We start from the raw sequence: 25,742 nt of genomic DNA, 5'->3' as shown, positions 1-25,742 counted from the left end.
CATGCTCTTCCAAAACAGAAAAACCTGTCTTTTGTTGGGAGGGGCACTGAGAAGGATTTGCCCCAGATGGTGACATTAGCCTTTAGACCTTAGTGATCAGCATGACAGCTGCTTATGTCTGGCGTTGATGAGCTGTTAATGTTAATGATTTTGTGTTGCGTCCCTGTCACACTTTTGACACTGGAACATGTAGCTTTTTTGGGGAATTTGAACCATGACATATGGTAATTATCAATTAGAATGCTTTACACTGAAATATGTCTTCAGAATAGGTCATTGCATTCATTATTATTTTTACTATCTTTAGCAGCTGTTAGTCTCTGATAAACATGTGAAAGAGGCATATGCAACTAATATATATTTGTTTACTCACCAAATCAGCTGTTCATATTTAGGGTTGGAAGGCTTGGATTTTTATTGGTAAATGTTAATAAACATTGATTTCACCATACACACACAAACTGATGAAAAATATTTCCATTGATAATAAAAAGTTACAGATAAGTTCTCAAGCAATTCCTGCTTTGCCTATTACAGTTTGATTTAAGCTTATTTACTTGATACGTTTTGACAAGTGATATTGACAGTTTGTATTTTAATGGTTATAAAGTTTAAACTTTTTGAATCTTAGTGTCTGTCACTAAGTAATTGTCTGACCCCCTCTATGATTTCCCTCAACTGTGAAAATTTAAATTGATATTTTTAAGCACTTTTCAATTTTTATCAATATCTGTCAAAATTTAAAAAAATAAATAAATTGAATTCTGTCAAGCCTACTCATTGTTTGCTGCTTATTCTTTCAGAAAGCCATGTTTCTGCTTTGTCTTCATAATAGTTTCCATAATAGTATTGCAAAAACTCAGCTGTTATGTAGCTATTTCAGTGATGAAAAGAATCAATTGAGAACTGTTTTTAAGTTCAGCAATCATACTGTGAAAGTATTCTTAGAACAACTGTCAAAGTAATTCAATAGCAGTTTTTTTATTATATATCAATTGTCTCTTTCTATCATTCAGTGAACAATAGCATGCTGACATTCTAGCAAATCCTGGCTTTGTGAATCATTTTCATCTCTGTTGAAGCATAAACTTTACATAAAATATATTGCTAAACCTGTTATAGCAACTACCTACCACTATAATTCATGAAGTAGTTTCATAAAATGTATTTTTTTCTTGAGCTGATGTTGCTGTAAGCCGCAATAGTAATAGGCAAACCCCTATTCTACAGCAGAGATTGTTTGTTTACAACTGGAATCAATCATTTTTACAAATCCACTTGAACATATCTTTGTGCTGTTGTGTGTTCTTCAATTGATCAAGTTGGAAAGCAGGCTGCCGAACAAAATATTGGATTCAGTAACTTAAAATATACTAGGAATGGATTGGGCCAAGTTGCCAAGTACCTAAATAAAGAAACTAAACATATAAACCAATTAGTTTGTATTGACTGTTTATTTAATGAGATTCGAAAGAGCTCCAGCATCACTTTTGGCTAAACTAAATGTATCTGTTTCTTGGAACAATGTCATTCTGGATTTTCAAAATCACTACCTCATTTCAGTTGTTGTTGAACCTCTCTCTACCCTCAAAATGAAGGACCACATACAGATCCAGTCTCTGGCAGAACACCCTTTTGGTATTGAGGAAAGCTGCATGTTTAGACAGAGAGAAATATACATGGCCTTATTTTTTCTTACGTATAGCTTCTCCAATTAGAAAAAAGATGGGAAGGGGGGGAGGGAGGAAGAAAAAATAAAGGGGATGACATATATATGTATGCACATATCAAAAATATAAGAAAAAATGAAAAATACTGAACTGTCTGAAAGAGTGACTTACAATGTTTTCTTTCTCTTAGTTTCACTAAAAATGAATCCATATGTCTATTATGATTCATTACCTTTTATATGAACCATAAGGCACTGTTTTCTGTGCAACACTATATTTTTGGGTTGAAATACCAAAACAAATTATCTTTTAAATAACTTTAGAATTTGTTGTGCATAAACTTTTAAAGCCCAGGACCCAGTCTTGCTGTCTTTGAAGTCAATGATAAAACTCCAGTTGAATTCAGCGAGTGCAGGATTGAGGCCTGTCGGCAAGGTCAAAGGCCTTCGATTCTGTCAACTGTGAGACTCTGTGGAAAATCATGTCAAAGTTTGGCTGCCTAAGGAAATTTATCACCTCTGTAAGACTCCTCCATGACCATCCTGTGCAGTGGCTCTACCCTCTGAGCCCTTTGCCATCCGAACTGGGGTAAAGCAAGGTTGTGTACTTGCACCCCTCACTTCTCCATTTTCCTTGCAGCTATGAAAACGCTAATCCAAGACCATCTGCCTCTGGGCATTGACGTCCAATATCAGACGATGGGAACTCTTTCAGCCGCTCTTACTTTAGTTCTGGCATGGAGGCAACATCAGCAATAATAACTCCAGTATGTAGATGATTGTGCAGTAGTTACACACTCATTGGAGGATTTACGAACAGCCCTTAATTACTTCTTTGAAACTTACAAAAGCCTAGGACCAACTCTGTACCTTGGCAAAACAAAATTCCTCCACCAGTCTGTTCCTGGTCAATCATCAGACCAAGGAAGGAAGATCTACATGGACAGAGAGGAGTTGGAAAATGTAGAACACTTTGCCTGTCTTGGTAGCCATCTCTCACAGAAGGCAAATATAGAAGTTGAAATTCAGCACAGAATCCACTGTTCCAGCCTTGCCTTTGGCAGACTATCTCACCGGGTGTTCAATAACCATAATATTAGAACACACACTGGACTTGTAGTTTACAAAGCGGTGGTAATTCCATCTTTCTTCTGACTGTGAGACTTGGGCGACCAACAGAAAACATTTGCAAAACCTGGAACGCCAGCACTAGCGCTTTCTCCAGAAGATCCTCAACATAAAGTGAGAGGATTGCTACACTAACATCAGTGTCCTCGTGGAAGCCAGCATCTTTAGTGTTGAGGCCCTGATTATTCAGCACCAGCAGAGCTGGAGTGAACACAGTATGCATGTTTGATGCATGCCTACCAGAACAACTGTTGTACGCTCAGCTCACCAAAGGAGAAAGAAAACTGGGAGGCCAAACAAAACTCTTTAAAGACACTCTCAAAACAAACATCGAGATATGGCATTGACATCACATACTGGGAGACAGTTGCCCAAGACAGGGCAAACTGGCGAAGACTTGCCAGGGAAGGGATGACCACTTCTGGGGAAAATTGCCTCGCCTTGGTCTCAGAAAAATGCCAGAAAAGAAAGGACAGACAACTTTCATGTAGCAATCATGGCCCAGCCCTGCCTTCCAATACTATCTGCAACATCTGCCAATGAGTCTACAGCTCAAGGATCGGACTTTTCAGTCACCAAAGGACCCACATAAAACAAAACCATTCTCGACTACGTGGGATCGACAACAACCAGTGAAAGTCAGGAAAAAACACCCATATTGAAAATGAGAAGAAAGGCACTTAACTTACTGTATGGACAAAACATAAATGTTCAGATTTTTTGTCTTCGTGGTTACATTTCAAATTGAATCCATTGGTCATTAAATTGTAAAGCTGTTGCCTAATTTTGGGAGGTAGAAAAATGGAGTTTCTTTAGTAACAGGCAATTGCTGGATAATACTTTCAGCTAGGTATGTATCAATGCATGTGTTAACATGGAGAAACTCCAGCTATTTGTTGTCTTTTTGATCTTATAAGAAGCATCATACGTCAGATATTTTTTAAAGTATTTGACAAATTATGAACACTTTCCACCTGGTTGCAATGTTACTTGTTAGTTTTTTGTGTATTAAATGTTTCCTTAAACATCCCTCACCATCATTGTGGTCTCAAAGTTAATCACTACATGGTATATGTGAACTTCTTGATCATGCTGTAGTTATCTAGTGGTGCTACTCATGTTTCAGTCACTGGCTGACTATGGAACCATGGATAAGTCATTTAACACCTCTGTGCCTTGGGTTACCTACCTGTAAGACGGGTGTAAAATATTTCTGTCTTGTTGTGGTGCATAGGTTGTTATAAAGTAGTGTGAGATTCTAAAATAAAAGAGGCTGTGTTAGGTGCAAAGTATTGTAGCTAATGGGACGTAAAGCAGCAAACAGAGAGAAGAATAGACTCAACTAAAATCTTTAAACTAGTTTAAACAATTTTCATTCTGTTTTAATCTATTTTATGATGGTCTTCAGAAAGACAGGTTAAAATATGCATGATGCTTAAAATAAAATAAAAAAATAAAATGAATAGTTTCATGAGGGTTTTCTATTTATTTATTTATTTATTTTATTTATTTTTCAGGGCAACACAACTCAGCTTACAGATATCCACTTTGTACATCTCTATGTTATGATATGTCAACACAGCAAAAAACAACAACCCGAAAACAAAAACCCATCATAGTCTCAGAGACTGCGTCAACTGATTTGGGCTTGTGGGGCTTGTGTTAGAAGGCTAAAAATAGCATTGTAAACATTTGGGCTAAAGTCCAGGCTTTGAAATCTGGCTCACCCACTCAATGACAGTTTCCTGTTTACAATGACATTTTGAGACCTATCAGTTAGCCAATTTTTAACCCATTTAATGTGTGCCATATTAAAAAAACTAGAACGATATAAAATTAACCAAAATGACAGGTGATACCATATTAAATGCCTTATAGAAGTCATTGTATATTACATCAGTATTAATGGTCCAGCAAGTTCCTCAGCCAGAGCTTTTAAATCTCTTGGATGCAAGTTTTCTTGAGTTGCTGATTTTAAAATATCTAACTTTAGTAGCTCCTATTTAACATCCTCCATAAATACTAGTGGAATGGAAGGAGTATTCTCATCACCATATGAGGAGACTATATCATCTGTTTTCTACCCAAATACAGAACAGCAATATTTATTGAACGCTTCTTCCTTTTCTGCATTATTATTATTATTATTATTGTCTACCATTTTCATCTAATAATGGACCAATACCATTGTCATGATTCTTTTTGTTCCTAATCTATTTAAAAACCTTTCTTCTTGTCCTTAACTTTGCAGGCCATAGATTTTGCCTTATGTCGCTTTGCTTCCCTTATCAATTTTGTACAGGTCCTAACTTCTGATTTATATTCATTACTATCAACTTCCACCTTCTTCCATTTGTGTTATATATATATTTACAGCTGCCTTCACTTCCTCGCTAACTAAGGTTATTTTAAGTATGGCCTCATTCCTTGATTGTGACATTTTGGACAACTACAAGGTGTTCGTAAGTGGTTCCCAATCATAATTCACATTTTTCTGATTAAATTCTTCCTTCTAGCTGATTTGGTACATTTCATTTCCTATCATAGGTTCCATCCATTTATGTGTAACTCACAGAAGAAGAAACCATTGCTACTGTAACCTGTTTCTAAGTACTATTTTTATCTTTGGGGTTTTTTGTTGTAACTTCCACATCATTTTATTTATTTATTTATTTTATATATTCACTCTTGTCATGGCACTGTACAGAATTCATCTGTGATTTGAGTATTCAAATATATAAAATGGAGCTTTTGTCACAGATTGGTATGGAAACGATTTCTGCAACCAGACATCGTCAATGTAGTACAAATGTTCTAACATGCTCTTTCATATCTCAATAGAGAAAGCTGCTAGTATATTATAAGAGAGAGTCTTTAAAAGCAACTTTTAAATAGACTTCAGTGACTAAATTCTGCTGACAGGGAGATCTGTACTGACATCTACTATAACTAAGCCATAATAGTGTATGCATTACTTGGTTATTGGTTCATTCCTTTGGTGTACTGTGTACTACTATGTAAAGAACGAGCTACAAAATCCCAGGGAGCTAAGCATCATGCTTTCAGCCACCTGAGAAAATACACCAGAAGCTGTGTGGCACATACTGGTATGGTTATTGCTATTCCAATACATTTAAAAGATTATAAATGGCAGTTTGAAGCACATGAATAATATTGCCACTTGAGGCTCTGAAAAACCATTAAAATGCTAATTAACATACCTATGTAATAGTCATAACTGAGACACAAACGGTCATATTCTGAACTCACTCTGTCTGTTTGTATTTCAGGGGAGTTAGAATTGTTATCGCTTACACTAATGCAGTGATCTCTGTTATGCTGGTAGAAATCCAGTTAAGTCAATGGAGTTGCTTTGGATTTATACCAGTGTAACTGAAATCATAATCTGATCCATTGGAATTGAGTGACCTGCTCAAGGTCACACAGCATGCCAGAGCTGGCAATAGAAACTAGGTCTCCTGACTCATGGGTCTGTAGTCACACTTATTAAAAAACTGGCCCGAACATCATGGGACTCCAGTTCACGGACCCTATAAACCACAACAATTGTCTTGGTACACACCACAGCTAAATACTGTGCGCCAGTGTGGTTTCAAAGCTGTCACACTAAACTTCTTGATATTCAACTTTATAATACCATACACATAGTGTCAGGGACACTCAAATTGACCCCAGTTGACTGGCTCCCGGTCCTATTGCATACCCAGCCTCCACAGACTAGAAGAGCTGCCCAGACATCTCGCTTTCTTAACCATGTCAGTGCAAACGAGGATCCCATTGCACAATGACCTGAAGAACCCACCAAAGACAAGATTAAAATCCCGAAACCCTCTGTGGAACCACGTCAAGCCCCTTACACTCAACTTCGATGCTGAGGCTCAATGGAGAGGCACATTGAGCATGGGACTGAGCTTCAGTCACTGTGCTTCAGCCCCTCTGCCCCAAGGTGGTGAAGTATTTAGGGACATGCAATCCAGTATGGCAAAGCAGTTGATAGAGGCCATAGAGGATTGTCGCAACGGGCCTCTGATGACGAATGAAAGATGGAGCGTTTTGATTGCTCAAAACAAACAGCTCATTGTTGACCCTGCCAAGGAACCATCGGGTGTTGATTTATATCAGAAAGACTGACTAAATCGCATCAGGACATCTCATGGGAGGTGTGGACAAACCCTCTTTAAATGGAAAATGAGGCAAACACCTGTATGTGACTGGTCACCAGTCACAAGCGATGGAGTACATCGTACCTGAGTGTTCCCTTCATTCTTTCCCTCGGGGCCTGAAGCACATTCACCAGCTCACTGCTGTGGCAATGTGCTGGCTATCAAACCTAGATATACATTTGTAATCGTTGCTACCTACCCAAGCCATATGAAAGAAGATGGGTCTGTAGCTGAGTCACTATACCATGCTGTTCCCCTATGTGCCCTATTGAACAAGAGTTTATTTAAGGAAGAGAAGAAGCTTTTAGGTATAACTGTGATGTGAAAGAATAGTTCCTAGGTAAAAGGGGGTAGGGAAAAATCTCAGTACAATAGGTATTGTCATGCCAGTGTTGGGCAAGCAAAGAGAGCAGACAACAGGAGGGTTGTCAGCTCTTGTATGATTTTTCTTTCCTGGTCTAAAAGTCTCCTTCTCCAGGGCTTCTTTGTACATGGGAGGGAGGAGGGGCTGTTCAATCAAGAAATAGAAACAATGACTGGAAAGTGAGCAGAACAACCCCTTCACTGCACGCCTCCTGCCCTCCCAATCTGTACCACATCTTGCTTCAGAGCCCTTGTTACTCCACTATCTCCCCCTAAGGAACCTGGAGGGTCTGCAAATGATTCTGTATAGAAGATGGGTCCTCCTTAGCCATTCTTGCTTGAATTCCCCTTCCCTTTCACTTTGAAGGGTAACATGCTTCATTAAAAAATGCAATAATAGTGGCTGCTACAAAGCCCTGCCTCTTTCTCTGGTATTGCCAGAGACTGTGGCCCTGATCCTTCATCACTAAAGTCAATGATAGCTTTGCCACGGACTTCAGTGCCCATAGGATCAAGCCCTATAACAGCTGCTACTGCTCCACTGGAGCTTATTGCATCCCTCCCTCTCTCCCCCAGGTGATGTTCCAAACACAGACTGTGGAAGTTTCCCATGGGCATTGGTAGAAGCCCCATTACTTGGAATATTTAAAATGGGGGTGAAAACAGCTTCAGAAAATGAACTAGAGGGAACAAAACGACATGCCAGGAAGCTGGGCTAAATGACCTAGGTGATCTTTATTTCTGAATCTAACTTGTTTAAATGTATGACCTTGTCAAAATGAATGTTCCTTTTATATATAGTTCCTAGAAGGCTTAAAATATTTGCAAGAGCTCCAGAACTCAAGTACTCCAGCTAGCTAACATTACTGAAAAGACTTCAACGTACTGTTTTGGGGTCATTTTGTTTTTGGGGTTTTTTTTCTGTGAGCAAGTTATCAGTGCATGTCCAGTGTCTTCTCGTTTCTGAGTCTTTTCGGTTACTTTACATGCTTTTCTCAGCAAACATGAGGGCTAAACATCTACTTTTAAAAAAAATAAATAAAAAGCTGAGTCTCACATTCTCACTTGATTCCAGGATCTCGAGCTTTAAGAAAAACATCAAATAAAGCAAAGTTGAGCGTGTTGTCAATGCATTGTGAATAACCTGTGATTTCTAGGAAAAATTTCATTGACAAACTTTCAGCCCCAGGTTCACAATAAAAAGGACTTGTATTTTGATTTGTAAAATGAAATCTTAGATTAATTGGTGACCATTAAGTTTACTAGCCCCTCCAGGACTGAATAAAATTTTCAAAGGTTCTGAGTTATATTGTGAACAGCTGCAAAATAAACTATCCAACCTTGTTCAAAATACTGAACAGCACTAGTTCTTGTTGTGGACAATAAATTGAATAAAACTAATGTGGAACTTCTAGACCAAGGCTTTATTGATATATGACATTATTGAGAAGAAAAAAGACTGAAAAGGCTTTTCCAAAAGGTAAAAACCTTGTTCTTCAATGACTCCTCTCTCTAAGACCAATTTACTGGTTTCCTTCAAACTTTGCACAAAGGACAATTCAATTTCTTCTCTGTCTATAGAATGCACATTAGAAATTTCAGGGGCAAAGCATTTTGGGACTATTAGAGATGTGGAGGGAGGTGGGGGGAGGAACAAAATCCAGCAGTATTGGAAAAATGGTTACAGCCTCAAATAGACTTGTTCTCCTGGTTGCATAGTGTCACTACACATTTTTAATATTCCTGCAAAATGTCAGCTACCCTGAGGCCACATTCAAAGCCTTTTCCTTAGTGAGTTATTTTACTATAAAAATATTGATATGTAAGTTTTAAGCAGTTCGACAGCTTAAAGCAAATTAAATTAAGTTTGTAGTTTCCTTTGCCAAATTTTATATGATCTTTTAAATATGGTATAACCCTGCTGAACTAAGATTTTTGTCTTGCAGGTCTGAGTACAGCCGCATGTCCTCTACAAGCAGTGAGTATAATTTTAAGACCTTTTAAAAATAAAATCTCACTCTTTTCTTTTTTCATTTGCTGTTTGTTCATGTCTGCTTAATGCAATAAAGAAATCTCCAGGTTATCAGATAACATTTCAGTGGTATGTCATGGATTACATTAATAATAATAATATTAATAATAAAAGGAGAAATAAAAAGACAAATAAAAATTTTGATTGACAGACCTTTTACACAGACCCTGTATACAATTTTAAAAGTCTCTTGGCTATTCTGTTTATTGAAATCGCTTCTTCAGTGTATGGGTAGGATTTGCAAAAGCACTTGGCACTAGACTAACTCTGCTCTCATTAAGATCAATAGTAAAAATCCCTAAATCTTGTTCCTGCTTTATACAGTAGCACAGAAGATACTTACCACTTATATGCCCATTGTGCACTGGCTCAAATTGATCCTTGTGTGATCTGGCCTGGTGTAGAGAGAGCTCATGCAAATTAACATCTAAATATTTTGTCTCACCATCTTTCCATCACCAAGCAAATTTTCATCCCTAGACCCTCGCTGAGTCTGTGAAGTTCACTGCAATAAGTTCTGCAGCTTCAGTAACCCATTCAGAACTGTTGTAAGTGAAAAAGAGGGACTGAGATAAGTCCCCAAAGTACAATCAGAAGAGGAAAAAGTAGTCAAAGATCAAGGAGGGCATGGACCTGATCACTGTGTAGGTGGTGTCCGAAGTTGGTCCTTTATTCCACTGCAAAATGACAGCTCTATTTCAAAACTGTTAGCAGGGAGATAGCTGAATTCCCAGCAAATTACACATGCCATCTGCATGGTAAGCATCCCATCCATGCTCTGCTTGGAAACAGCAGCTCAGTGAACGGGTTGGTTGGCTGGTGTGGATAGGGCCAGAGTGAGTTACAGCCATGCTTAAAGATATAAATATTAAAAATCATAAGAAGATAAGGTTGAGTGAGAGCATAATTCTGAAACTTGGTTTGGCAAGTTAATGTGAATAGGACCTCAGAGTTTGTAATGATTAATTGTCGTTTCAGCAAAAACCACAGGAATTAAAAATGATTGAGTGCCTATTGCAACTAATGCCAAGAAAACACAAGGGGAGAGAATTCTGTAAGGCATTTCTTCATTTGAGTTTAAAGAAGAGAGAAATTGAACTGGGTGTTTTCCTGCCTTTTCAGATATTTCTTATGAACAGACTAGATTTCAGGTTAATTAGGTGATAGAAGACGAAACATAGCATCTGGTTTCTTTTTTCCTTTTTTTAGTGATGCGATATGGCAATTTTTCTGCTTTTGCCAAAAAGAATTTCACATAGTGCTTTTCAATCTTCTGCAATAATGGCTTTAACTTCCCAAAAATAGTCTGTCAGTTCTTGGAAGAACTGTATATACTTCTCTCTGAATTCCAGAAATGGCTGTTCCAGCAAAACTGCAGATAAAGCCGCCTTGTCAATGTAAAGTGGCATTTCTCCCCCTAATTCCCTCCTGATTCCTTCTTTCAGGTGAAAGCTGTTACTCAAAGTGAACGTTACAGAAATTCACAAAGATGACTTTCACACCCTGTAGCCTTAATTCTCTTATAATCAGAAGAGAGCTGTCAAATCACCTCCATGCATATGGATTCTGGTGAAACAGAGTTTCCCCAGCCAGTTTCATACAGGTGGTCAGCTCTCTGACCTAATTCTACAAGGTATTACCTAGCCAGAAGGAATAATTTGAGATTTTATTTATCTCCTGTTGAAATCAGTGGGAGTGTTTTCATTGATTTCAATTGAATTCTAATTCACTGAGAATTGGATCAGGCTGTTCCTTAACTTTATTCTTTATCTACATGTCTGAATCCTGAGCTGACGTGACACACAAAGGGCTAGCTGTCTGGTCTGTCTCTGTCTGTCTGCGGGATATATGTCTCTAGCTAGCAGTTCAGGCCTTTACCCTAAGAATGTTTTTGTTATTTAAATATATTCCTGGTTTCCTTCTGGCAGGGATCATTCGCTATATGATTGGGGGGCAACCTTCAATAAATCAGTACTTTGCATATTTGTTAAAATAATTTTTATCTGATGTGCTGTTCCTGTTAGTTTCCCTCCAGCAACCCAGTTTTTGGCCATGGATGAGAGTGTATGCTACCAGGTCCTGTCACCATCCCAGGCATGGATCTGGATTATGGGCCCAGTATTCATAATAATTTGACAAATCAACTCACTGATGAGGCTTAAATCAAAGTATTTCTCATCTAGACATTGACTTTTAATCTATTATTTACTTGTATTACTGCTGACTTGAGTAAAAACAATAGCAGCAAACTCATCTTGGTAATTCTTACTCTTAATAGATTTGTACATACAAGTGATTTTAGTTACATGCCAGCTGCAGTTTGTCACATTAAATGTAGTGACCTAGATGTTGTGCTGACCAAGGCAGTCCAGGATGTGGTAGGGATTACAGTAGTATTTTAACACCAGTCATTTGTCAGTACTGGGAAGCATTATCATTCCAGCAGAGACAGAAAAGGTCAGAAGACAGGACAGGCTTTTTACATACAAACTTAGAAATGTGATTGTCTCTTTTTTCTGCTTCCAAGACAAACAAGGCTTGTGTAGCTCCACAAATGGTGGGATTTATCTTTGTATTTCATAGGCATTGTGTGGTCAGTCTGTTCAGATAGTATAAGAGGAGCAGTAATATTTGAATAGACAGATTGTGAACTTTTCAGGGCAGGAGCTACCTTTCTGCTCTCTGTAAAGCAGCTACTATAACCAGGTGCCAAATCTGACTGGAGTCTCTAGTTGCTGCTGAATTAAAAATAATAAATAAATTGTAATAGCTTGTTTAAAACTCTTCGGGGGGGGAAAGCAGAAGTTAGCTCTCACCTTTACAGGGCCACATGAAAACTTGTTGCTCCACATCCCAATATTAAATCACTTGACCACAGTGATTTCCATGTCCCCAGAAAAGAGTAAAAATAATGGTGTAATATTTACTTTTATATTGCTGATTTCATCCCCAAGGATTTCACATATTATGTGCGTACCATAGAGATCCACTAAAATGAACTGAAGCTGCTGTCAAGATTGAGGATAACAACTAGCTGACCGCAGACTGCAAAATAGTTGCAGAAGGGAAGAGAAGACATTTGGGGCAGAGATACTAGGACAAACTTCTACTCTTACTAAAGATTCTCTGTCAATTTTAATTTCTGTCTGATGTGCAAATGTCTCTTTTGAAAGAACACTTTCCTATGAATAGTAGTTTTCTAACTCAGAATGATAAAGAGCTATCTTGGTCCTGCCATGATTGTAATCTGTGGTTCTATGAAGTGTTGGATTTCAAATGTGAGGCTAAAACTAGTAAACCATTCTTTCTGGCAAATTTCTGGATCAAATCAGCTGGGCAAGAGTTTACCACAGGGATGCCAAAGAAGAGACTAAGAAAGAACTTGTCAGGTGACTTCATTGCACTCACTTAAGTTACATTATTGGAAGATTGAAACTTTGCTGCAGGGAAGACTGTGTTGTCTGGGTGGAAACAGAGCAGCACCGCCAAACCTAATCCTTGTGGGCCAGGCAGCCCTGGATCGTGGGGTGTGGCAGCTCAGAGCAGAAACAGCCATTAACCCTCCAGCCTCCTCCAATGGTGCTGGGAGCCACCACCCGTGGGGCCAGCCCCTTCTCCTTGCCCACCACCCGGCGGCTCCACTTTGCCCTCTGCCACCCTCTGGGAGCACTGGGTTCCTCCAGCCTTGGGCAGTTGCCATCGCTGGTTGCCACTCTGCCACCATAGACCATTTGGGGGCGGGGGGAGGCAAAACTGCCTCCCATGCTCTCCCAGACTCTGTCAATGGAGGATCACCTGAGACTGGGTCGTGGCCCATAGTTTGGGAACCCCTTCTATAGAGGACCCAGTACAAGAATACTTGTAGTGTCCTGACAAGAACAAAATTAAATTTCTTTGGTGAATTAAATATGAAAGAAATAATGTTGTTGTTGTTGCTTTAATGTTGCTAAAAGTCTGGGAGAAATGAGAGTGCATCATATATTTTTTTCCACTTAACATTGGTATATCAAAAAACAGTACTGAAGTTTGCAGAATATATCCCTGTGTTTATTCTGTAAGAAAATACAGTGAGTCATCCACAACATACAGATGTTGCTTAAACAGTAACATCTGCACAGGAATGTATGTTGTGATCTTGTTGATCCACAACAAGAGACAACAGATAAATATAGAAAGCAAGGGGAGTACTAGGAAACAATGAGACAGTATTGGTCAATATGGTGGGCAGTAGTCTCAGCCTACCAACCATTGTCAAGTTTTTGTCAAGTTATGCTTCTGCGGGGCTGCCAGCAGCCTCTTCATCTACCTTTTGATTCTGTAGAATTTTGGAGGATCTCCAGCTCTTCATGTTCTTCATGTTTGTGATAACAGAGCTTAGTGAAACTTTTCAGCTGAAATTTTTTTTTGCTGGAAAAAAATATAGATTTGGGTCAGTCAGAACATTTTGTCCATTTGTGTCAATTTCAGTAAATCATATTGGTCAAAACAAAAAACAGAAAACAAAAAAACCACCAAAAAAACCAGAAATGTCAATACATCATTTTAGTTTTTCAGGCTAGATTCACAAGGAGATTTCAGCATCATTCACAGCATTGAGGAGGAGTTGCTGCTCCCCCATATCCAACGGTTAAGGCACTCATCTAGGCTACAGGAGGCCCAGGTTTGAATCTTCCTCAGGTGTGTGGACTATGAACCCAGGTCTTTCCCCACTCAGGGGAGTGTGCCCTAACCACCAAGCTATTGGCTAGTCTGGGGCGGAGCTTTCTCACTCTCCTATTGAAATTGTTTTGCTTTGTGTACAACACTTGAATAGTCATTGGACCAAAAAATGCATGAGACAGACTCTATAGCCTGGCAGTTAGAAAATCATCTTGGTGAGCAGGAGACCCAGATTTATAGTGTCTGCTGCGAGCAGATAGTTGAACCCGGGTCTTCTATAGACAAAAATGTTCTTTTCAACCCAAATCAAATTTTTTCTGACTTTTCTGATTTGCCAAAATTTCCCCCCAAAAATTTGTTTTGGTTTGACTCAAACCAAACTTTTTTTTCCAGAATTGCCAACAAACAAAAAAATCAGCCATTTGCACCACTCTAGATAACCACTCTCTGAATGGCTTTGGCCAAAAGTGGGCATTTTTAAGCAAAGCCTTGATTTGCCTTGTAGCATTTGAAATCTATAGTACTTAGATCTGGAGCCAATTTAGTGAGTGTATGATACCAATCATTTTATAAGGAGTAACTTTTACTCTTGGCATTTTCAGGTATGCAACCAATAGGAACTGTCTGAATACATATCTTTTACTCGTCTCTCAGATAAATCAGTGAGCAAAATGCATATCTACCCCATGGGATAGGATGTGTGTTTCTGACAATGAATGTAGAACTTGAGCTCCAGAAAGCAACAACCTGTTATAACCAGAAACCAATATAACCCTAATACTCTTCAATTCAAAACTCAATGGGGGAGAGGTCATTCTTGAATAGAAAGACTGTGAGAGGAGGTATAGCATATTGTGATTTATGCTATGCTTCTCAGATAAGTGAACACCTGCTTTGCATTCTAACAGCTGCTGACCAACCCACCTTTCATTTTCTGACTCTAAGTGGAAAATGATGCACTATTTTGGGGGTGTTTTTAAGCTGTGTGTATTCCTGACTGTGACCTTCATGATTAGATGTAAGAATTGTAGTAATGTTGTATACACCATTCAAGCCTGGAAGTTTCATCCTTGCTCTGATTTTTAAAAAGCAATTTCTCCAAGACAGATTTATATTGGTGTAAGTTCCTGAGAGCAGAATCTGGTCCCATGTATCTGTAAATAGCTAGTAATATTGTAAAGGGGTGTATTGTTTTCAGTTTATATTTTGTTCCTTTGTTAGTGTAAATACATTCACTTTGTTTAGTTAACTAGTTGGTTTATTAATTGAAAATGAAGAAGATAAATAGTCTGTATTCAGTGCTGCCTTTCAGAGACACTGCTTCTTAAAACAGAGAGGTACAGAAGGGATGTCGGGTGATCTACAGTCTGAAAATGTTCTAAGAAAATAGAGTGGTTGTGACACAAATATAAATATATATGAAAATCCTTAAAGCACCACCTCTCATGGTCAAATCCCAAGTTCCTGGAGTCATTAATGATAAGGAGTCTAAATGCCGAGTGTTGTTTTAAACCTGTTGTTTGGGGTCACGGTCATCATCAGAGCTCAGTGTTCATTATTTCAGTTTGCTTTAAAACATATATATAATTTTGGGGTAGAATTTTCAAAAGTATCCAAGTAACTTAAGTGCCTAATATCTCATCTCATTAAAGATCAATTGGATTTAGGCATTTTAAAATTTTTACTTTTTAACCAGTAAAAATATTGTTTTAGAAGAACCGCTCTAAATATATACTCTGTGACTGTGGGAAGAGAACACCATACACACAACCCCTCTGTGCTCTAAAGTTGCAGAGCCCCACAGAAAGGGTAGAAGAAGATTATCTAAATAAATAAGAGTCAGCTAACATTCGGTGCTACTGATCAGATTGCAGACAGACTGAGTTGTTTTTTCTAGGACACTTACTGTAAATTGTGCTGACAGACACACTGAGCTCAAAGGAATGTAGAAACTTCTCCCTCTGTAGTTCCCCCACAAGAAGGTGGGGAGGAAGCTAGGCTGTGCCCGCCCCCTTTACATCAGTCTGGCATGCAGAGTGGAATAGTCCGCTTCCCATAAGGGACATAGTAGTGAGTGTGCTTCCCCTGTGCTTAAGGGAATTCAGAGAGGCAGTCTACCTCTGTAAGATAGACTAAATCCCTGTGGCTCTGCCCACTCCTTACTCTGTGCCTAAATGGCATGAATCTAGTACAGAGGTGCTAGTTTTTCTCCCTCAGAACCCTATGAAAAACCTGCATAATTTTTACTGAGAAAATGTAGGCCTAATAAAAGGTACAAAAGGCCACGTGTCTGCTGTCAAGATCAGTAGGCTGGGAAAACAACTTATTATTTTTCATATTCATTTGCATAGTTCCAGTAATTCTCCAGGTGTACTTATTAGAGAATGCCTCAATGTTCTTTGGTTTTTTTAAAAAAAATGCTATTAGTACAGTTCTTATAACCATTATTAGTAATCTTTTGATTAATTGAATATTTCTTTTAAAAAATATCGTAAAGGGTACGGTTTGATTTCAGGCCAAGCTACTGCAATTTGCTATAGAAATTTAATATAGTAGGACTAATAATTTTACATTTATATATAGATCCTTTCATCTAGGAAGATCCCAGAAAGCTTCACAAATAAGGTACATGCAACACTATTGAAATACAGCCACATCTGGAATAGAGAGGGGCAGTTAACCAATTCACAACTTTTGGCAGATGTCAATGAGCAGGAGGGAAGAAAATATTTTGGTGGACACACCAAAGCAAACACCTAATCTTGTGAAAAGTGTAATGGGAACTTTAATGTGCATACAGAACAAATAGAAGCATTTTATTGTGTGAGGTTCTCCCACAAAGACCACAGTAAAGTTTCATAGTACTCAGTTTATCCAGTTTTCCATTTTGTCATTGCATTGTTGCACAAAAATCAGACGAGACATCTCAGGAAACCTTAGTTATTTCTATTGAAGATCAAGGATGAGTGGACTGAAGTAGTAGTAGTTTTTAATGTAGTGTTTAAACTTTATTAAACTGTTTTATACTTTGTTTAAAAAAATGAACGTTCACCTGTTTTGCTTGGAAAGTCCTTCACTGTACAACTTATCATTTCAGAAACGCAAGAGTAGAAACAATGAGAATTCTGTAGCATTTTAAAGACTAACATATTTAATTTCAGCAGGCATAAGCTTTCGTGAGCTTCAGCTCACTTCCTCAGATGCAGTTGGTAGAAATGATACAGCAAATAGGAAACATAAATAGGAGGTAACATATGCATATCCAACGGCATAGATAACAATGGGGTAGGTGGATAAAAGAGTAGAAGTTTCCTTTCTTTGTGTTTCTCCCACCTATGGGGGAAGCTCATTGGAGTCAGTGGACATTGGCTAAGGCTCTCTGTTACAGAGCTAGTGAGCCTCTGCTGGACTCTCAGCTGGCTGCTGGGTTTCGACCTAAACACTGGATCCTGCATGCTAAACCCACTGAGTCTGAGCAGCATCCAGTTACTGGCTCTGGCCTCTCAGGCTCACTCCTGGCTGCAGAGTCCATGTCTGATACCCCTCCTCAGCTGTGTGAACTCCACAGTCCAGCTGCCCTGGACCTCACCCAAGGACCATTGCTGACCCCCCCCCCCCCCCAAAGTCTTCTCGGTAGCTTAAGCATATGCTTTGCCAAAGCACCCCCCTTGTGGATACTCTGGTTTATAGTTTAACCCATTAGGGACGTGTGATAGCTACAGCAAGGAAGCCAGAGGCTTTGCAAAGTAACTTCTTAAAACAGTCACACATGCTTTCTTCCTAGACAAAGCATAGAGACTTACAGATCCATGCGGAAAGAACAAAATCTGCACACAAAACCCTCCCTCCAGTGTCCTCACCACTCCAAGAGCCCTTTGGGATTTGGTCAGTGCCCTTTCAGGGTCCCAAGACCCTCCTGCTCCTTCTTGCCTGTTTCTGATCTCTTCTCTCTCTTTCTCTCTAAAGTGGGTGATGACAGAGTCCTTCTTTTATAAACTTTCAGTCCCCTCTGAAAGATGACTCTCCTGGTCAGCATCAAGACCTACCTCAGGTGATCAGAGTCCCCCATTAGATAATCAATTGCTTGGTTACTGGTTCAGCTGGAAGGATGGGTTTCTCTGAGTGGTAGCTGACTCATTGTCCAAGAGTGGTTTTGTTTGAATAGGAGACGCTCCGGGTTTATGTCCCTTGATTGCGTTGCATTGTTGGTCCTCCATCAACTTCTCTTGGAATTTCAATCCAAGATGGAGGCAAAAAGATGATAAGAAAAGGACAGTGCTATCTGACAACCAAAATGGTGCTCAGAAAACAAAGTCGTATGATACAGATACAGACATATATTAAATCACCAAGGGTTGCGGTGGATTTTCCATTACTGGAAATTTTAAAATCAAGATTTCCTGTTGTTTCTAAAAGATATGCTCTTGCTCAAAGAGAAATTAATTCAGGGAAGTTCTCTGGCCTATGTTATTCAAGAGGTCATACTAATGGTCACAATGGTCTCTTCTGGCCTTATCGTCTATGAAATAAGGACACCTTATACGAGCTTCATTAGAAGAGCAGGATCCAAACTCAAGTCATTATGACATTAACCTTAATAAAATTGGAAGGTGCACTTTGTGTGTTTATTCCCAATGAAAGAGAGGCTATTCAAGAATTCCTCTATGCACCAAATAATCTCATGTTTTCTACATCTGACTTGAAAAGCCTAAAACGTAACTACAGTTTATACCTTAAAATTCGTCATATTCTAAAACTTGTAATTTATAAAGCATAAGCCTTCCTTTTTACCTTTATCTTGTGAGAGTTGGCAGTCCAAATGCAGTGATTTGTGGCTGCATTTACATGTAGCTAGCTGTCATTATACATATATAACACAGGGGATAGATCTGTAGTGGCAAGAGTATATGGTGCTATGGTCGGGACACCACCCGAAACTGAATGTTCTCTTTTTTAAATGTTCATTAGGAGAGAAACATCCCAGTGCTGCTTTGCAGTCATTGTTGGGCTTGTTTCTATGCATGTGTAATGTTTGTTTGCAAAACTGTCAGTGCAAAGGTTTTATTCATTTTTGTTGTTCATAGAATCATAGAAGATTAGGATTGGAAGGGAACTCAGGAGGTCATCTGGTCCAACCCCCTGCTCGGAGCAGGATCAACTCCAACTAAATCATCCCATCCAGGGCTTTGTCAAGCCACACCTTAAAAACCTCTAAGGATAAAGATTCCACACCTCTCTAGATAATCCATTCCAGTGTTTCACCACCCTCCTAGTAAAAAAAGTTTTTCCTAATATCCAGCCTCGACCTCCCCCACTGCAACTTGAGACCATTGCTCCTAGTTCTGTCATCTTACTTCCACTGAGAACGGCCTACCTCCATCCTCCCTGGACTCCCCTTTTGGGTAGTTAAAGGCCACTATCAAATCCCCCTCATTCTTCTCTTCTGCAGATTAAACAAGCCTAGTTCCCTCAGCCTCTCCTCATAAGTCATGTGCTCCAGCCCCCTAATTATTTTTGTTGCCCTCCGCTGGACTCTCTCCAATTTGTCCACATTCTCTCTGTACTGGGGGCCCAAAACTGGACACAATACTCCAAATGTGGCCCTTACCAGTGCCAAGTAGAGGGGAATAATCACTTCCCTCGATCTGCTGGCAATGCTCCTACTAATGCAGCCCAATATGCTGTTAGCCTTCTTGGCAATAAGGGCACACTGTTGATTCATATTCAGCTTTTTGTCCACTGTAACCCCCAGGTCCTTTTCTGCAGAACTGCTGCCAAACCAGTCAGTCCCCAGTCTGTAGCTGTGCATGGGATTCTTCTGTCTTACGTGGAGGACTCTGTACTTGTCCTTATTGAACCTCATCAGATTTTTTTTGGGCCAATGCTCCAATTTGTCTAGGTCATACTGTATCCTATCCCTATCCTCCAGAGTATCTACACTCTCTCCAGCTTAGTGTCATCTGCAAACTTGCTGACGGTGCAATGCACCTCATCTCCAGATCATTAATGAAGAAATTGAACAAAACTAGCACCAGCACCGACCCCTGGGGCACTCTGCTTGTTACCAGCTGCCAACTAGACATCAAGCTGTTTCTCTGCCTGTTAGCCTGATGATCCAGCCAGCTTTCTATCCATCTTATAGTTCATTTATCCAACCCATATTTCTTTAACTTGCTGATAAGAATACTGTGGGAGACCGTATGAAAAGCTTTGCTAAAGCCAAGATATGTCACATCCACCACTTTCCCACATCCACAGAGCCAGTCATCCCATCATAGATTAGGCAATCAGGTTGGTCAGGCATGATTTGCCCTTGTAATCCATGCTGACTGTTCCTCATCACCTTCCTCTCTTCTAAGTGCCTTAAAATGGATTCCTTGAGGACCTGCTCCATGATTTTTCTGGGGACTGAGGTGATGTTGACCGGTCTGTAATTCCCTGGATCCTTCTCCTTCCCTTTTTTGAAGATGAGCACTATGTTTGCCTTTTTCCAATCATCCGGGGCCTCCCCCGATCGCTACGAGTTTTCAGAGATAATGTCCAATGGCTCTGCAATCACATGAGCCCACTCCCTCAGCATCCGCGGATGCATTGCATCTGGTCCCATGGACTTGTGCCTGTCCAGCCTTTCTAAATAGTCCTGAACCTGTTCCTTCAGCACTGAGGGGTGCTCACCACCTCCTCGTTCTGTGCTGCCCAGTGCAGTAGTCTGGGAGCTGACTTTGTCTGTGAAGACAGAGGCAAAAAAAGCATTGAGTACCTCAGCTTTCTCCACATCCTCTGTCACTATGTTGCCTCCCCCATTCTGTAAGGGGCCCATACTTTCCCTGACCACCTTCCTGTTGCTAACATACCTATAGAAACCCTTCTTGTTACCCTTCATGTTCCTTGCTAGTTGCAACTCCAGTTGTGCTTTGGCCTTCCTGATTTCACTCCTTCATGCTCAAGCACTATCTTTATACTCCTCCCTGGTTATCTGTCAAAGCTTCCACTTCTTGTAAACTGCTTTTTTGTGTTTAAGCTCACCAAAGTCTTCTTTGTTAAGACAAGCTGGTTGCATGCCATATCTGCTATTCTTTCTGCACATTGGGATGGTTTGTTCCTGTGGCCTTAGTAAGGTTTCTTTGAAATACAACCAGCTGTCTTGGACTCCTTTCACCCGCATATTAGCCTACCAGGGGATCCTGCCTATCAGTTCCCTGAGGGAATCAAAGTCTGCTTTTCTGAAGTTGGAGATCCATATCCTGGTGTTCTCCTTTCTTCCTTTTGTCAGGATCCTGAACTTGACCATCTCATGGTCACTGCTGCCTAGGTTACCACCCACTTCTTCTTCCCCTACCAATTCTTCCCAGTTGGTGAGCACCAGGTCAAGAGGAGCACGGCCCCGGTAGATTCCTCAGCACTTGTACCAGGAAGTTGTCTGCAACACTCTTCAAAAACTTCCTGGATTGTCTGTGCTCTGCTGTATTGCTCTTCCACCAGATGTCAGGATGACTGAAGTCTCCATGAAGACCAGGTCCTGTGATCTGGAAACTTTCCCTAGTTGACTGAAGAAAGCCTCATCTTCCTCATCCTCCTGGTTTGGTGGTCTATAACAGACGCCCACCACAACATCATCCTTGTTGCTCTCTCCTCTAAACTTAACCTAGAGACTCCCAACAGGCTTTTCTCCAGTTTCATACTGGAGCTCCAAGCCGTCGTAGTGCTCTCTTACATACAGTGCAACTCCTCCACTTTTTCTCCCCTGCCTGTCCTTCCTGAATAGTTTTTATACCCATTCATGACAGTTGATTGTTGTTGTTTGGTGTTTTTGGTTCCAGATAGTAAAGTGGGGCTATTAAATAAACCCAAATAGCAAGATGGGTTGAATTATGCTATTTTAATATTCGTATGAGTGGTGAATTTTATTTCTCCAGTGGCTTCTTTGTCAGGGATGGTCCACAAGACTTTTTTTTTCTTTCTAATTGTTTCATAAATCAGTCTGAAATGTCACTGATAAACAGGGCTGGAGCAAAATTCCCACTGCAATTCTTCCTTCTCGCTACCTTCTCTTCTAATGGCTGCCCCCCACTGGCTCTCTTCCCCATGGCCTGCTCCACTGCAAAGAACAGTTTGGCTAAGAAATGACAGCCAGCACTATAGTATCAGGTGTATGTAAAAGAAAAAAGGTTTGAACATACAGTACTGTCCCTATGTGTAAATCAGTGTTCTTTCTCTTTAAGACGTAGCCCTAATCTTATTTTGACAGCTGGCAGTTCTCATTAAGTGCAGTCCGAATAAGTTAATGGTGTTTATGCAGAGTAACACTATTCAAATAGGAAATAATTCTTTCAAAAATGTAATGATATCCTCTAATTCTACTGGAGAACATGTGCATGGATTGAATTTGAGGTAAACCTTTGTGGTTTCTTGGAACAGAGTTGCATTTCTTTGCTGATTAGTTCCTCAACTGGTTAGCTTCTCTACCGATTCACTGTTTTTACTTTCAAGCCCAGCTGTTGGTCTGAGGCTCTGTGGCTTCCAGTTTTAAAATTTGAAACAGAAATTCAGTATTTCTACATGCATACTTGCATTCATGAGCTAGACATTGATAGTCAGTTATATATATTATGATGAGTTAGCTACAGGCCACCTGTGTCATCAGTGCATAAAGTTGTTTGTAGTACAATTATCCTTCAATTTTCAAATCTTTCAATCATGGTAAATGGCTCCCCTGCCTACTTACTTATTTATCAGTGACCCTCTCCCTTCCTTCCTCCCTCCTGCTCAGTCTTGTGTTGGTGTTCTCTTCCACCAGAAAGCAGTCTTGTCCCCTTCTGTAAGCAGGGTTGTTTTAATTAGTATTTTTTGTATTACAGTAGCACCTTGAGGACTCAGCCGAGATCAGATCCCCATTGTGCTAGGCACTGTACAAACACAAAGTGAAAGATAGCCCCTGCCCTAAAGATCTTACAATCTAAATAGACAAAAGAAATGGTGGGAGGGGAAACAGAGGCACAGATCGGTGATCTGGCTTTGCCTGAAGTGTCACAGCAGGTCTGTGTCAGGAACCGAACCCAAATATCCTGAATCATGTATAGTACGCTGTCCTTTAATGGCCAGATTTACAATGGCATTTAGGTGCTCAAAGGTGAGGATAGGTGCTTATTAGGATTTATAAAAGCACCTAAGCAGGTGAGACACTTAACTCCCATTGAAGTCAATGGAAATTAGGTGCCTAACCCTCTTAGGCACTGTTAAAAATACTACTAGGTACCTAGCAGCATCTTCAGGTGCCTAAATACCTTTGAAAACCTGGCTCTAGAGATCACTGGTAAGTCTGAGGGTTCTCCTCCCCGTCCCCCATCTTCTTAGCTGAAGCCGTACATCAGGAGACAGAGAATAGAATTTATTCTGACCTGGGCAAGATGCCAGCATTGGAACTGGAATATAGCCTTTATTCTGCCCAACTCCTGCTTTTAATCAGAGTTAGAGTCAAGGTTTGAGAAAATAAAAACACAGGGGTATAGACAAAGTTGTTTTATGGTGGGTGGTGGGCATGCATGCATGCATTAGAGTGAAAAAATACTAGCTGTTGAATCTCTCTTTGAGTGGTTTTGTACAATGACTAGATTTGTCCACTTTTAATCAAATGAGATAAACTAGCTTCTGTTCCAAACTGTGTTTCCCTAATTTATGCAATCTAACTTTTTAAACAGGGTGGGGAACAAGGTGTATAAACCCTGCACTAGCATGGAAGGGGGTAAGGAACTGCTGTAGGCTTGAGGAGCCCTGCCCTGCTGCACCTGCGAGTCATGCCAGGCATTGTGGCTGGGGGGAAGGAGTTTAGAAGAAAGGAACAGGCCTGGAAGGGAGCTGGTTGTTAAGCTTCCCAGCTCCCTGGAAGAGGTCTGATAGCCAGCAGAACCTGTGCCTTTGCAAAAAGGGAAACACATCCCCTGTGCGAAGAGGAGAAAGAGACTATATACTATAACTTGTGCTAGAGCCCCAGGGGACTGTGAGCCCCTCTGAGGAAAGGCTAGAACTGCCTACAGGTTTTCTTTGCCCTTTTGTTTAACTTCTTTCTCCTGACTTTGGATTGTTTGTTTCTTTCACCTGAGACACCAAAAGGAGGCAAAATAGCAGCCAGAAGGCCTTGGCAAGAGTGGTGAGAGCCTGCTCCTTCTTGATTAACACTGAATGCTCCCACAAGAGGGACTGGATTGTGCAAGTACACTTTCCAAGTAACATCCAAACAGGGTGCTCGGATGGGAACAGATCCTTGACAGGGGGTTAAGACCCTCCCCCAGCCCCTCAACCTCCAGCTGGCTAGTGTCAAGCTGTCTGGCAGTGGCTCAAGAGCATGACTGTTAAGAAGCAGGGCACAAACTCCAAATTGGTTCTGAGTTCTATATTTAGATTTCTCCAACCAAGTGTAAACTCCTCAAGCCCTATAACAGCTTTAATATGGAGTCACAAACAGTCCCACTGGGTTCTCTGATCTATCTTGCCACCCAGGTAAAATTGCCTTTGTGATAAATGGTCTTTTACACCAAAAATCACAGCAATATTCAGGTTATGCCCAGTCCCAAAGGACCAGTCACTGACCCCAGGTCAGTTGACCCTTAGATATCACACAAAAGACAATGCTTGTAGCCAATCCTATGATAAACTATCTTAAGATTTATTAACTGGGAAAAAGAAATGAGAGTTGTTTACAAGGTTAAAGCAGGTAAAAGTACATACACAATTGAGTTACAATTTTAAGTTTAAAAAGATAATAGAAGATTCTCTAATAAGCAAGCTCTATATGTCCCTTAGGGCTAAATGCTGGGGATCTCTTGCTTATGCCTAGAAAACCTTGCCAAACAGAATAGAGAAACAGTTCCTCCTCATTCAGTATTTTTATTCCTTCATCCCTTCTGCTTCAAGTTGCAAACTTAGCTGATGGAAGGAATTCACGTGCATGTCTCTTCTTCTTGGGGAATGGGGGGAGCAATCAACAAAGTCTTTTGTCCTGTGGTGTTCTACATTAGTTCGTCTGGTGTCCATGAGCCTTTTCTGTTTGGCAGGACCTAACATCTTCTGTTGGAAGCCAGCATTTCACATTAATTCATGTCTCTTTCCTGTCTGGTGATTTACACAGTGACAAAGGATTACAATGCAAACTCTTAAATATTACCTTATAACATGGGATACAAATATTATAAATGAGATTAATGCATTCAGCAACTTACAAGCATTTCATAAAGTCTAAACATTAAGCACATTTTTTATAACTCTAAATCTTATTTTAAAAATGCTGACACACAAGTGAGCCAGACTAATTCCAGCTATGTATTTGTCAAGGCTCAGTTGAAACATGGAGACCTTGGTATGAGGTGGCCCCTGGTTTGCCAGTGTCACAGCCTACACTCATGAAATATGATCTGATTTGTCAGTGTTTGGAACCAGGGAGTAGGTGGTTAGCAGGAATCCTAGAAATCAGTTTACCATAAAAAATGTGGAATTTGCATTTTTACAGAAAATCTTTAGTTTTTTACATTTTGTGAAAAAATAAAAGCAATACATAGTGGAACCCCTATTATCTGATCTAATGGGACTGGGGCCAGATTGGACAATGAAAAATTTGCATAGTCAGGAAAATGGGCAAAGAGCTTTCCATCCCTTATTTTAATATGCGGGGGGCTTGGGCAGTCAGCCCCAGGCAGGGGTGACAGCCGGAGTC

General features: G+C 40.1%; 1 protein-coding gene across 5 annotated transcripts in view; it reads left to right on the top strand.

The window, feature by feature from the left end:
- The window catches only part of FAM124A (family with sequence similarity 124 member A), a 71,394-nt gene that overhangs the window by 6,526 nt on the left and 39,126 nt on the right, over positions 1-25,742 (top strand). For 3 of the 5 annotated variants that reach the window (XM_067563074.1, XM_067563078.1, XM_067563077.1), the window contains exon 2: positions 9,291-9,322. The exons of 1 other annotated variant lie outside the window; for it this stretch is intronic. In XM_067563074.1, coding sequence (XP_067419175.1) covers positions 9,291-9,322 — 32 coding nt within the window. Of the gene's footprint in view, positions 1-7,920; positions 8,073-9,290; positions 9,323-25,742 lie in introns of all 5 variants that reach the window. One more of the 5 variants, XM_067563076.1, reaches the window with a different exon arrangement.

Source organism: Emydura macquarii, unplaced genomic scaffold (genome assembly GCF_026122565.2).
Source record: "Emydura macquarii macquarii isolate MOO-44397 ecotype Brisbane River unplaced genomic scaffold, CSIRO-AGI_Emac_v2 contig_2473, whole genome shotgun sequence".
NCBI classification, from domain to species: domain Eukaryota; kingdom Metazoa; phylum Chordata; order Testudines; family Chelidae; genus Emydura; species Emydura macquarii.
The sequence above is the reverse complement of the archived record's forward strand: the minus strand, read 5'-3'. Positions and strand labels throughout refer to the sequence as shown.